We start from the raw sequence: 10,812 nt of genomic DNA, 5'->3' as shown, positions 1-10,812 counted from the left end.
CACCTGCCCTGGATTCTGGTCAGCACCCCGTTCTCTCGCTCCCTCACAGATTAGCCCAGCTCCATGAAAGCTGAGCGCTTTGCGGTGCTCAGCGCTACCTCGTACCCCAGCTCACGGACATTAACCACTGGGGCATCTGAAACCCCAATCAGACTGAACCCCAAAATCCTAATACCATTCAGGATGAGCAGTGGAAACAGTGTAGTCAATTTCAGTTTCACTTGCTCGTTTCTCTCCCAGTAGCAGGATGCTGCACTGTTTATAGGACAAAGGTTATTCCTGTAGAAATGAATGGTTTCCACGCTCAGACTTCAAAAATAACCTCATGGAACCATTTCTGCTGACAACAGGATACTTGTTTCCATTTAAACTAAAGAGTGAGTGGGTGGGGAGGGATGATGTGACCCAACGGTATCTCTTCAAGGGGAGAGAGAGAGAGAATCTAGACTGAAAGTGGATTTCTTCTCCTCATCCATCTCTCTCCCTTCTTTAGTAGGCTGTCATTTCCCCTCTCCCAGCTCAGATATTCCACCCTCCCTCGCTCTGACCTTAAAAGAATTTATTACTGAAGAGTGTAAAAAGATGACGACTGCAAAACCATTCTGCATTACTGGGAAATCATTGCAACATTAGCTCAGTAATATGTTTTTCATAAGTGTTCTCTGTGCCGTCTCTCCTGCCCCCCCCCCCCCCGATTTACTTGTTCCCTGCAAACATACCTGCAAATTCCCACTGCAGCCAAAGGGCTGACGTCCCTGAGGGCAGAAATTGGCCCTGAAGTACTTAAGTTCTCTTTTCCTTTCTAACTTCTGGGCTGCCCTAGCAGTTCAGAACAGGAGTCCCCCCCACCCAGGTAAGACCTATAGTCTAGCTAATTGTAAGACCAGGAGAGACTGGTTGCTAAGCAAGGATCCAACTGCAGCTCTGATAACGAATGTGAATCAATCCATCCCATTTTCTCTCTTTTGCAACCACACACAAAAGGACACAACCAATTATGCAAATATGTTTAATGCACTTAGAATACACGTGAGAAAACATGTTTAGTGATTCACAAAAATATTACAAAAGTCATGTGCAGGTGGACTGCACTGGCACTCCAATAACAAAGTAAGAATTTACATTAGGAACTAATATAAAATATTTAAAAACCTCTGCTAGTTTAGCTTTCCATTTTTAATTTTTTTTTTTTTTTTGGTTAAAAAAAGTCCAACTACGAAGTACTGACAGACTGACTGCAGGCCCACGGGCTCCTTGCAGATCGATGCTGTAGTGTCCTTAGAATTCTAGTAAGAAAAATACACACACACACGCACGCAAAAAAGAAAACAGATGAACTACAAAAATGTTCACCTCAGCTGATGGCTGCAAAAGCAACCACAGCAGTCAGGGTTCTGCCCACTTTATGTAACCCCCAGATAAATGCTCATTTTCTCCTAGGTTATCCAGCTCAACAGCCTTCCAACAGTTAGTGTCGTCAACAACAACAGAAGCAAAAGCTCTATCCCTTTACAAAAATATTTATAGGTAAGGAAAAGGACTTGGTACCCAACCCGGGCCCTGCGGATATAAAGGAGAGTTTTGAAAAAGCAAGTAAATCCCTTCGTTGTGAATATGGCTAATCATTCCTTTAAACATCTCCTTCTCTGCTTCTGACTACAGCTGAATCCAAGCCCACTGGGACTTTAAGGGAGGGCGGGAGCTGGATTTGAATGTATTTGGGCCAGTTAAGAATCCTGCATTTGGAACGGCAGGTTCCTAAGCACAGGAAACAGTCTGGTGCCATTGAGCTGTAAATTGCTGCTTCAAGGAAAGGCAAAAGGACAAAATCCTCAGATTCTGTGATCAGTCACTGCTTGAAGGACACAGCCGTTTAAACTCACTTCCCCTGTCTTCTGTCCCCAGTGGGCTTGACATTCTGTAAGGCAGGTGGGATCTTGAAATTCTGTATGTTGTTACAGAGGAAACCGGCAAAGGCATCTTGGGCCTAATCTGGACCTACTGGTACCAGGAGACTATTATACTGTGGAATAGCCCCTGGATTCTAAACCACTCCACTGTCAAGAAACAACCAACAGCCACAACTGTTTATGTAGGACCTTCATCGAGGCAACGTTTTGCCCCCTCCACCGGCTCTGCAGCAGAAGAGCATTTACAGAGCTGCGCTGTAGTTGGGCCTTGGGGAAGAGAACAAAAAACCATGTTGCTTTAACAGCCTCCCTAGCACAGAAGTGCAGAGAAGGGGGAAAAAAAAAATCAGTGTTTGCAAAATAGAACAATCAGTGACAAAGGAAACTTTACTCCCGCTTTTAAGAGGGTGTTGGAAAAAAAAAGGAGAAAAAATTATTTGTCATTTAAAAAATAAAAAAGCATTTGACAGTGTCCTTTTACCATCTACCACACAGTGATTTCTATATTTGTGTAACACTGTTATCAGGGACCTAAAATTTCAACCGTGAATAATGAGGCACACAAGATTATTTAACACTTTTACCACCTCCCATTATCTCAGAGGGAAGGAAATAGGCACCTTTATGGCAGACTTGAAATGACATTTCTAAGCTAATATGCCACTTTTTATGATTTTATGGTCTGTGAGCAATTTTAGGCGAAATAGAATGGTACTAGAAATGAATAAGTGGTGACGTGTATTACACGACAGGTTAATTGCCTGAGAGACACAGGTCAGTATGGGGGCTCGGTTTAAAAAACACACCGCCTGCCACAGGCTTATTCTTGGTTTGAAATTTTGGACTCGCACGGAACGGAAGCTTTCCAAAAAAGGAAAGAACAAGCATATCCCATTATGCTATGGAAGTGTCACAAAAATAACAAGCTGCTACAGATCTCGCTGGAAATTGCAATAGTATCAGAGACCTAAATTAGGCTTAAAATGTTAGGACGTAATGACTCGGAACAAAAACGTTCAATCCGGGTAGATTCCTGTTCAAACATTTGCTCACCACTCACCCCCCACGTCCCTTGCTTTTATTAAGCAGGGAGGAGATCTTTGCTGCTTAACAATTAGTCTGCTCCTGTCGTTTAACAAACTAGAAATAAGGTGCATTTTATATACAAGTGAGGGTGATTAGCCACTGCAAAATCTACCAAGGGAACGAGCGGATTCTCCATCTAATGTCATCCGGCTAAAAGACGCTTTAGACAAATTCAGGTTATTGGGCTCAGTGCATGGGTGACTGAGTGAAATTCTGTGGCCTGGGTTATACGTGAAGGCAGACTAGGGCAGGGGTGGCCAACCTGTGGCCCCGGAGCCACATGCGGCTCTTCAGAAGTTAATATGCGGCTCCTTGTACAGGCACCGACTCTGGGGCTGGAGCGACAGGCGCCAACTTTCCAGTATGCTGGGGGGAGACTCACTGCTCAACACCCGGCTCTGCCACGGGCCCTGCCTCCACTCCACCCCTTTCCGCCCCTGACCCTGGCGTGCCCTCGCTCCTCCCCCCAGCCTCCTGCATGCCACGGGGGCAGGGGTGAAAGTAGAAATAGGGACTTACCGGTATGGGGCTGGGTTGGGGCCGGCTCTGATCCCCAGCAGGGGTGGGGATACGGGGGAGGGGTCAGAGCCAGTACCAGTAAGTGCCCTTCCCCTCCCCCGCCAGGGTAGCAGCAGCAGCAGCCGGGAGCTCCAGCAGCAGCTTAAAGAGCCCAAGGCTCAGCCGCCGCTACCGCCCCAGGCCCTTTAAACCACTGCCGGCGCCCCCGGCTGTCGCTGCTACCCCAGGGCTCCGGCAGCAGGGCTCTGGGGGCTATTTAAAGGGTCCAGGACTCCCCTGCTTCTACCGCCCTAGCCCTTTAAAGAGCCCCGGGGTACCAGCGGCAGGGCTCCGGGGGCTATTTAAAGGGCCCAGGGCAGTAGAGGCAGCGGGAGCCCCGGCCCTTTAAATAACCCCTGGAGCCCTGCTGCCGCTACCCCAGGGCTCCAGCCGTGGGGCTCTGGCGGCAATTTAAAAGGCCTGGGGCTCCAGCCGCTGCTGGGAGCCCCAGGTCCTTTAAATTGCCGCCTAAGGAAGCCGGGCTGCCCTGGTACGGTGCACTGGCTCCTGCCGGTACGATGTACCGGGGCGTCCCAGCTTACTTTCACCTCTGCACGGGAGGTGTGGGGAGGGAGGGGCAGGTGCTGATTGGTGGGGCTGCCGGTGGGCGGGAGGTGCTGGGGGTAGCTGATGGGGAGCTGCTGACACATTACTGTGGCTCTTTGGCAATGTACATTGGTAAGTTCTGGCTCCTTCTCAGGCTCAGGTTGGCCACCCCTGGGCTAGATGACCTAACAGCCCGTACTATTTCCCGCCCCCGGAAGCTGCAAGAGCAATCCTTGCTAGCAGCTAGTTACAAGACAACAAAACGGGGGTTATGACTTTGGATGTGAACATGTGAGGCAGGAATAACCAGCAGGTGGAATAACCAGCAGGTGCACGACGAGCTGTTAAGCAACAAAGATCCCTTTCCCACACAGGCCTTTCGTAGTAATAAAAAGGCCAGAGAAAAGGAAGAGAAGACGTTGCTTGTGCCCACCACCGGAGAAAAATGTGAGCAGCAGCCATGTTTCTAGATGGAGTGTCTGAAAGCGTTTTCCTTGGGAGGCGCTGCTGACTAGTCTGATGTGGTAAATGCACAGTACATGAGTAATGATAACGCAGCTCATTCAATTAAAGAGCCTGCGGAGTCACACAAGGGGATTGAGAGAGAAGCAGCAGTAACTTCTGTAAACTGTTAATGATTAAAACAGAATAAGAAGCAGCCACGTCATAATTTCACCTTCCATTTGCTAACAAGACAGCCATTTGTGGACAATGTCAGAGAAAACAAATATGACCACTTGCGCTCTCTATTATAAATGACACTATTGTAGATTTAAAAAATTCTCAATTTGCTTTTTATGTCAAGTGGTTACGCCTTGCGTTGACAATCAACACAGACCGAGGACCAGTCTCCATGTGAGCAGACCTGTGTGCCTCACTCATGTCAGTAGGACTGAACACTGGAACGAGGATCCCTTTGCAGAACTGGGTCCTAAGTCAGATTCACTTTCGCTTTAGTTAATTTCACTGCCAGGTTTGCTTGCAATAGAGCAATTTGCAACACTTGGGACACAGACACTGCAGGTCAATGTCTAACAAACTATGCATCAATTCATTATGATGTTTAAATTCCATCCTCTAGTACTTCTACTGGTCTCAAGTTTGGAAAAAAAAATGTTTATTTCCTCAAAGACAATCTTGTGCCCTGTGACCATTCAGGAGCTACAGATTATTTAAAATGTAGGGCTTTAGCATGTCATCTCAAATCATTCTTGGCAAATCTGTGTACAATCAAACCAACCTACCGCTGTCCTCAAAGCCATTACACACAACAGATATTCTAGATCTAAGCCACAGAAAATATTACAATAGATCACACCAGTCGCAAGGGCTCTCTGGTTTGCTGAGAGCCTAGTTTCTTTAATACTGTAACTGTAATTTTTTTTTAAACGAAGTGTGTGAGGGGAAGAGTGTTTACAGCTCTTGTTTGAAGGTGGCTGTCCCCATGATAGACTTTCAAGGCATCACAGGTCTGCCATAAGTAAGTATTCCTATCTATCTGCATTGGGAGATTTCTCTCTTTTTTGGGGGGGTAGGGGGAAAGAGAAACCTCTACACACTTCTTTTAAAATACAATTTACATCCAGATCGCTGCTTCCAGCCAACACAAATTGCATGGCTTGGGTTTTTGTATAATCCCTGTTCAAATCTCCGCCTGCCTGAACAAATCTAAAAGCAGCATGAGTGGAACTGCCATTCTCAGCAAGACTGGCCTGGAAAACCACCTTGGAATTAACACTTATGCATTTCCCTTTTCAAGTCATTTACTCATTTAAAAATATATATATATATTCAAAAGTTCTCTTTTTCCCATGTCACCCCTCCTCTCCCCGCCCAAGACAAAAACAACTAGAAAATTATCAAAACTCAAGATCTCATTTAGCTGCCAACTGAACAGTCTTTGGCACGACTGCAAACTTCAACTGTATGCGGGGAAAAATGTTACGGGTGATGAGTTCTCTAAATATTGATTAATGTGCAACTTTCTTGTTCTAAAAGAATGGAGACAGGAATGGGACCGAGTCAAAAGGTTTCCTTTCACCAGTGAAACCCTTGCAGAGAGGCTGGCAATAGGCTGTAGATTGCTATTTTAGCAGTGATTTGTTTAATTGTTTTTTTATTTATTTTATTTGCTAAACTAATTAGGAAGACCCGACTTCCTTCCCTTGAAACAAACTGTAATCTGGCAGCCTGCGAGGCTTTAAGAATAGGGTTTGTGAGAAAGTGTCTTACAAATAAAAGGTACCTATCTTGCCAACTGGTCATAACTCAAATACTGATGACTGTATATAAATACATGACATATAAACAAAAACACATGGATATAGCTGGGATTTCCAAAGCACTCAGGTCATGTCTACACTACAAAATTATGTCAACCTAATTTCTTACGGCATGCAGCCCCCGGAGTTATTAAATCGCTCGTGCACTTGGCTCCTTGTGTTGGCAGCACACATCTTCCCCAGGAGCGCCTGTATAGATTGTATAGTCAGTGTGGGCCATTGCGGGACGGCTCCTGAAAGCCAATAACAGTCGACATAAGCAACACTGTGTCTACACTGACACTGGGTCAACCTAATTACATTGACTGTGACTCTACCCTGCTTGGGGAGGCGGCGTTACTAAATTGGTGCAGACAAGCACTTACGTCATCAGGAGCCAAACTGGAGTGAAGACACTTCCACAGCTAGGTCGACACAAGGCAGCTTACATCGACCTAACCATGTAGTGTAGGCCAAGCCTCAGTGTGCTCCTTTCACATCCCCCTCTGAAGCCAACAAACATCCAACCCACAGCATCAAACAGGAGTGAATGCAGAACGGAAGAACAAACGTGGGAGAGGCAGATTTGGAGAAAAATCCTGCAGAGAGAAGGTATTTTACCTACGGTCCAGCACTCACTCACGTGTCTCGTGGGAAGGTTTCAAAGGGTCTCAATTCGAGTTAGGGCAGAGACACAGAACTCAGAGACGGCCTCCTGGTCTCTGCCCCTTTGTGACTTCTGTGGGAACAGCAGCAATTGCTGACATGGACAAATCACCCTAGGAAAGACCTGTTCTTTCAGCTTCTCTTAATGAGACTTTGCAGCTGGAAAGAAGGAAGAGGAGCCAGCACGGTGGCAATCAGCCAGTTCTCCAACCACCACTGGCAAGTGTTTGCCATTCTACAACGGTTCATGGGCCACTCTTAGAAATTTGGGGATTTAGGGCAAAGTCTTCATTGTCCACTTCCCCCCTTTTCTGACTGGCATGATGCCACTATTTCTTCACAGTGAGGTGGGGAGGGGAGTCTACTTTGTGCCTGGGTTGGTAGATTTCCATGCCAATTTTCAGTCTCTCTCTAGTCCACTGGCCCCTGGAAATGCATCTACAACTCCCACCAACGTTAAGGAACAGAACAGACCGGCACCGCGAACACATTTCATACTAAATGGGACGCTGAAAGCCAGCCAAAGATTCTCCTGGATAAATGCAGACTGCCACAACACAAAAATCACTCTGGCTGGCCCTGAGATTCGAAACGCTGCTCTTTAAAAATATGATTTCAAGATGATCCTTTGAGTTCAGACAAAATTACAGACTCATTTACATCTAAATTGCTTTCATAGCTTTGTAAAAAGGAAGCTGTTAAGCAATGCAGGATCTGGATTTGGCTTGCCTTAAATAATAATAAAAATAATGGTACTTGTACCTCCCTCTGAGAATCTTGGTCCACTTCACAGATGCTAATGGTCTAGGCATCCCAACCCCCCCAGGAATATTATCCTCATTTGCAGAGGAGGAAGTGAAGTGATTTGCCTACACTCACACAGGAAATCCAGAGTAGAGCCAGACCCCTCGGCTCCTAGATACATGCCTCCACCACAGGACTATACATCCAACAGCAACCAGCTCCAAAATATATTTTAAAAATGTTGACAAAAATCCCAGTTTGTTGGGAAGAAATTAAGACAACCACCACCACCAGCTTCTGTGAGGTCTGGGCCAGTTTTAGCCATTGTGGTTTGATCAAAGGCAGTCAGTTGTTAAAAGTTGTTGCCACAGCCATCTTAAGACCACTATATTGTGTACAACCAGAGACGAAGAAACAGCCATGTTAGCTTGTGAGTGGAAAAGGGTGGGGGGAGAAATCTGCACCCACATAATTAGAAGTGACTGTATTCCAGTGTGAATCTGCTTTAGAGAACAATCCAGGATTGGCAGGGGAAGGACTCAAGCATGGGGTAGCCTGCAGCCCATCTGTAATGCACCCACCAACGGCCTGCTCTTCGGTACCAGGATGCAACCTGCAGAGACAAAAGCTCTCAGCACGCATGCTCCATCTTGGTCTAAGGGAGGCCGCTGGGACCAAGAGGGAGTTGCATGTTGGAAGCAGAGCCTGAAGCTTATACTACAATACAGCTTGGGGGACCCGGTTACAGCCTGCTCGTCCCCCAATCATTAAAGCAAGGGTCAAGGCCTTAGCACATGGCTACGGTCCCACGTGCACCAAGAAAATGCAGCAGGTTGTCGAACAGAGTCTGGTAAGATGGAACTGTGCTAAGGACAAGTGTGCTGTAAGCGAGTCCCCAGCAGGGTTTGTTTTGTAGTGCAGGCAGGGCTTAATTCCAGGACTCTGCTGGTGGCTGCTCTCTGTTGATGGGGAGGGTGGACAATTTAGAGCAGCCCCCTGGTTCCTGGAGCATGGCCCCTTGAACACACAGGTCCTTCCCCACTTCTAGGATTCCAAGGGATTCTGTACAATAGCAAGGAAGAAGTACTTGACAGCATCCCTTGCAAGATAAACATTCTGTAAACAGGAGATCTCCTCCTCTGCCCCGGTAGTCTCTCTTCCTCCTGCTTGTGCAAAAGCAGAGGTCACAACCTTCTCCGGGGGCTCATGCATACATTCATACACTAGGACAGGATGTGCAAGAAAAAAGTTGCCTCTGTTTGCAGCGATACCAGAGCTAATCAGACCGAGCGCAACGCTCAGACCTTTCCTAATTCTAGCAGCAGGGAGGGTTTGGGTTTGTTTTTTGACTAAACTTGAGAGTTCATCTTTAAATGAAGCACGCGAGCTTCTGGCCTCGTTAACACCGTTCTGTTTCTGAAAAGACAAAACAGCCCCTGGAGGAACAGTTCTGCAGTCAGTAAAAGTTTGGCTAACCAAAAGGATTCTAAAGTCACGAAGAGAACATTTAATCCATGTGCTTGCACCTGGCAGAGCGAGTATGTAAATAAAGGTGTACAAGGTATCGACACCTTGGGCGATGACTGCAGGGATATTTGTAGCCAGCTAGAACAGGGAAAAAATTCTTACCACTACTTTTCATAGTTAAATATTTCTCACTTGCACTCAGACATACGCAGGCTGTTCCCGGAGAGTTCAGCCCAGGAAAGGATGGGAAGAAAGGGCCCAGCACTGTCCAGTTCTGTCTGGGTTGGTGTTGTGTAACTCCTCTTCTGTTTGCAGCGGTTGTGCAGCAATCTCCTTTATCTGAAGGCCTAGTTCTTATCCTGTGAGTCACTGAGCAATGTAGAGTCACTCGGCTCTCCCAGATGTCAGAAGGGTGTAATTCGGCTCTAATGCAGAGGGTTGTCAAACACAGCATCTGGTAAGATGGAGACTTTCAGTTTCTTTTCAGGCCAGCTGTATTCTTTTGGAAGTTTAAACTACGAGGCAATAAAGGGAGTCAGTTAATGTATTTCCCTGCAGCCTAAACCACATTCACCCAAAGCTGTTCTGAAAGCAGGCAGCCCTCCGTTTAGGAGCTACATTTTATTTTATTTTAAAGCAAAGGGCCACTAAGAAAACGTTCCCCCCTCCCCCATCAGTATGTTTTGGACAGCAGTGGACATTAGATAATGTGGTTTGTGTCTCTGCTGCCAAAGTAAAGTTACGAGATTCCAGCCCAAGCGTTGTTCATTTCATTCGGTGAATTCTGCCAGGGTTCCTGTTCCCACCACCATTTTCCCTCCCCTCCCGCATCTCAGTGAAAGTCTGCAACTTGCAAGAGTATCTCCCTTTCCACTTCACTGTTTCCTCCTACTACCCCCAGGCCCCACGAGCCCCCTTTGTTTGCTTTAAAGCAAGAATCAGACAGCAGTGTCGTGATATACATGAGGCTGTATGGTTCTGTATGTAGCAGGTAGAAAGTGGCGCAATGATTCACATGGCAGCAGCTAGTCATGCTGTCCTGGCGGAGGAGAGCCAGTGTTTCTGAATACCGTCCTTGGGCCACTTTATTTATGGCAAAAAAAACCAAACCAAACCTCTGGAACAAACCCCTTGACTTTGCAGTGACTGTACCCTGGCTCATGTCCACACACACAGCTGCCCTGACTATTAAGAACGTGTTGGTTGCAATACCCAGCATAGGAACTTGAGCTCAAGTCTGATTTTACACACCACTGCTTCCAATGGCTACTTCTTCATGTGGAGGGAAAGCCACAAATATTGCAGCTGCTCTGGTTCATCCAGTCCTAGCTCCACCCCACCACACAGACCCTCCTGTTGGAAAGTAACCCCAAAACTCCTGCTCCCAGAACCAGCGTTGGGCACTGTTGGACAGCTGAGTCGTCCTTAGAATGGACTGGGCTGACTGTGACTTTAACATGCACGTGCCAGAACAGCTCTGTCAAAAACAGTTTTGCTGTGGGATGTACTGAACTGCTGCAAGGAGAAACAAGACGACGGGCCCGCTCAGGGAGTCAGTGTCCCTGCATCAGTTC

General features: G+C 46.8%; 1 protein-coding gene across 1 annotated transcript in view; it reads right to left on the bottom strand.

Moving 5' to 3' along the window:
- Positions 1-4,025: 4,025 nt before the first annotated feature.
- SUFU (SUFU negative regulator of hedgehog signaling) overlaps positions 4,026-10,812 on the bottom strand; it is a 124,106-nt gene continuing 117,319 nt past the window's right edge. The window contains 1 exon segment of the mRNA XM_039481296.1: positions 4,026-9,753. Within this exon segment, the coding sequence (XP_039337230.1) occupies positions 9,664-9,753 (90 nt within the window). The 3' untranslated portion in view covers positions 4,026-9,663.

Source organism: Mauremys reevesii, linkage group 7 (genome assembly GCF_016161935.1).
Source record: "Mauremys reevesii isolate NIE-2019 linkage group 7, ASM1616193v1, whole genome shotgun sequence".
NCBI lineage: Eukaryota > Metazoa > Chordata > Testudines > Geoemydidae > Mauremys > Mauremys reevesii.
This window is presented reverse-complemented; position numbering and strand designations above follow the sequence as displayed.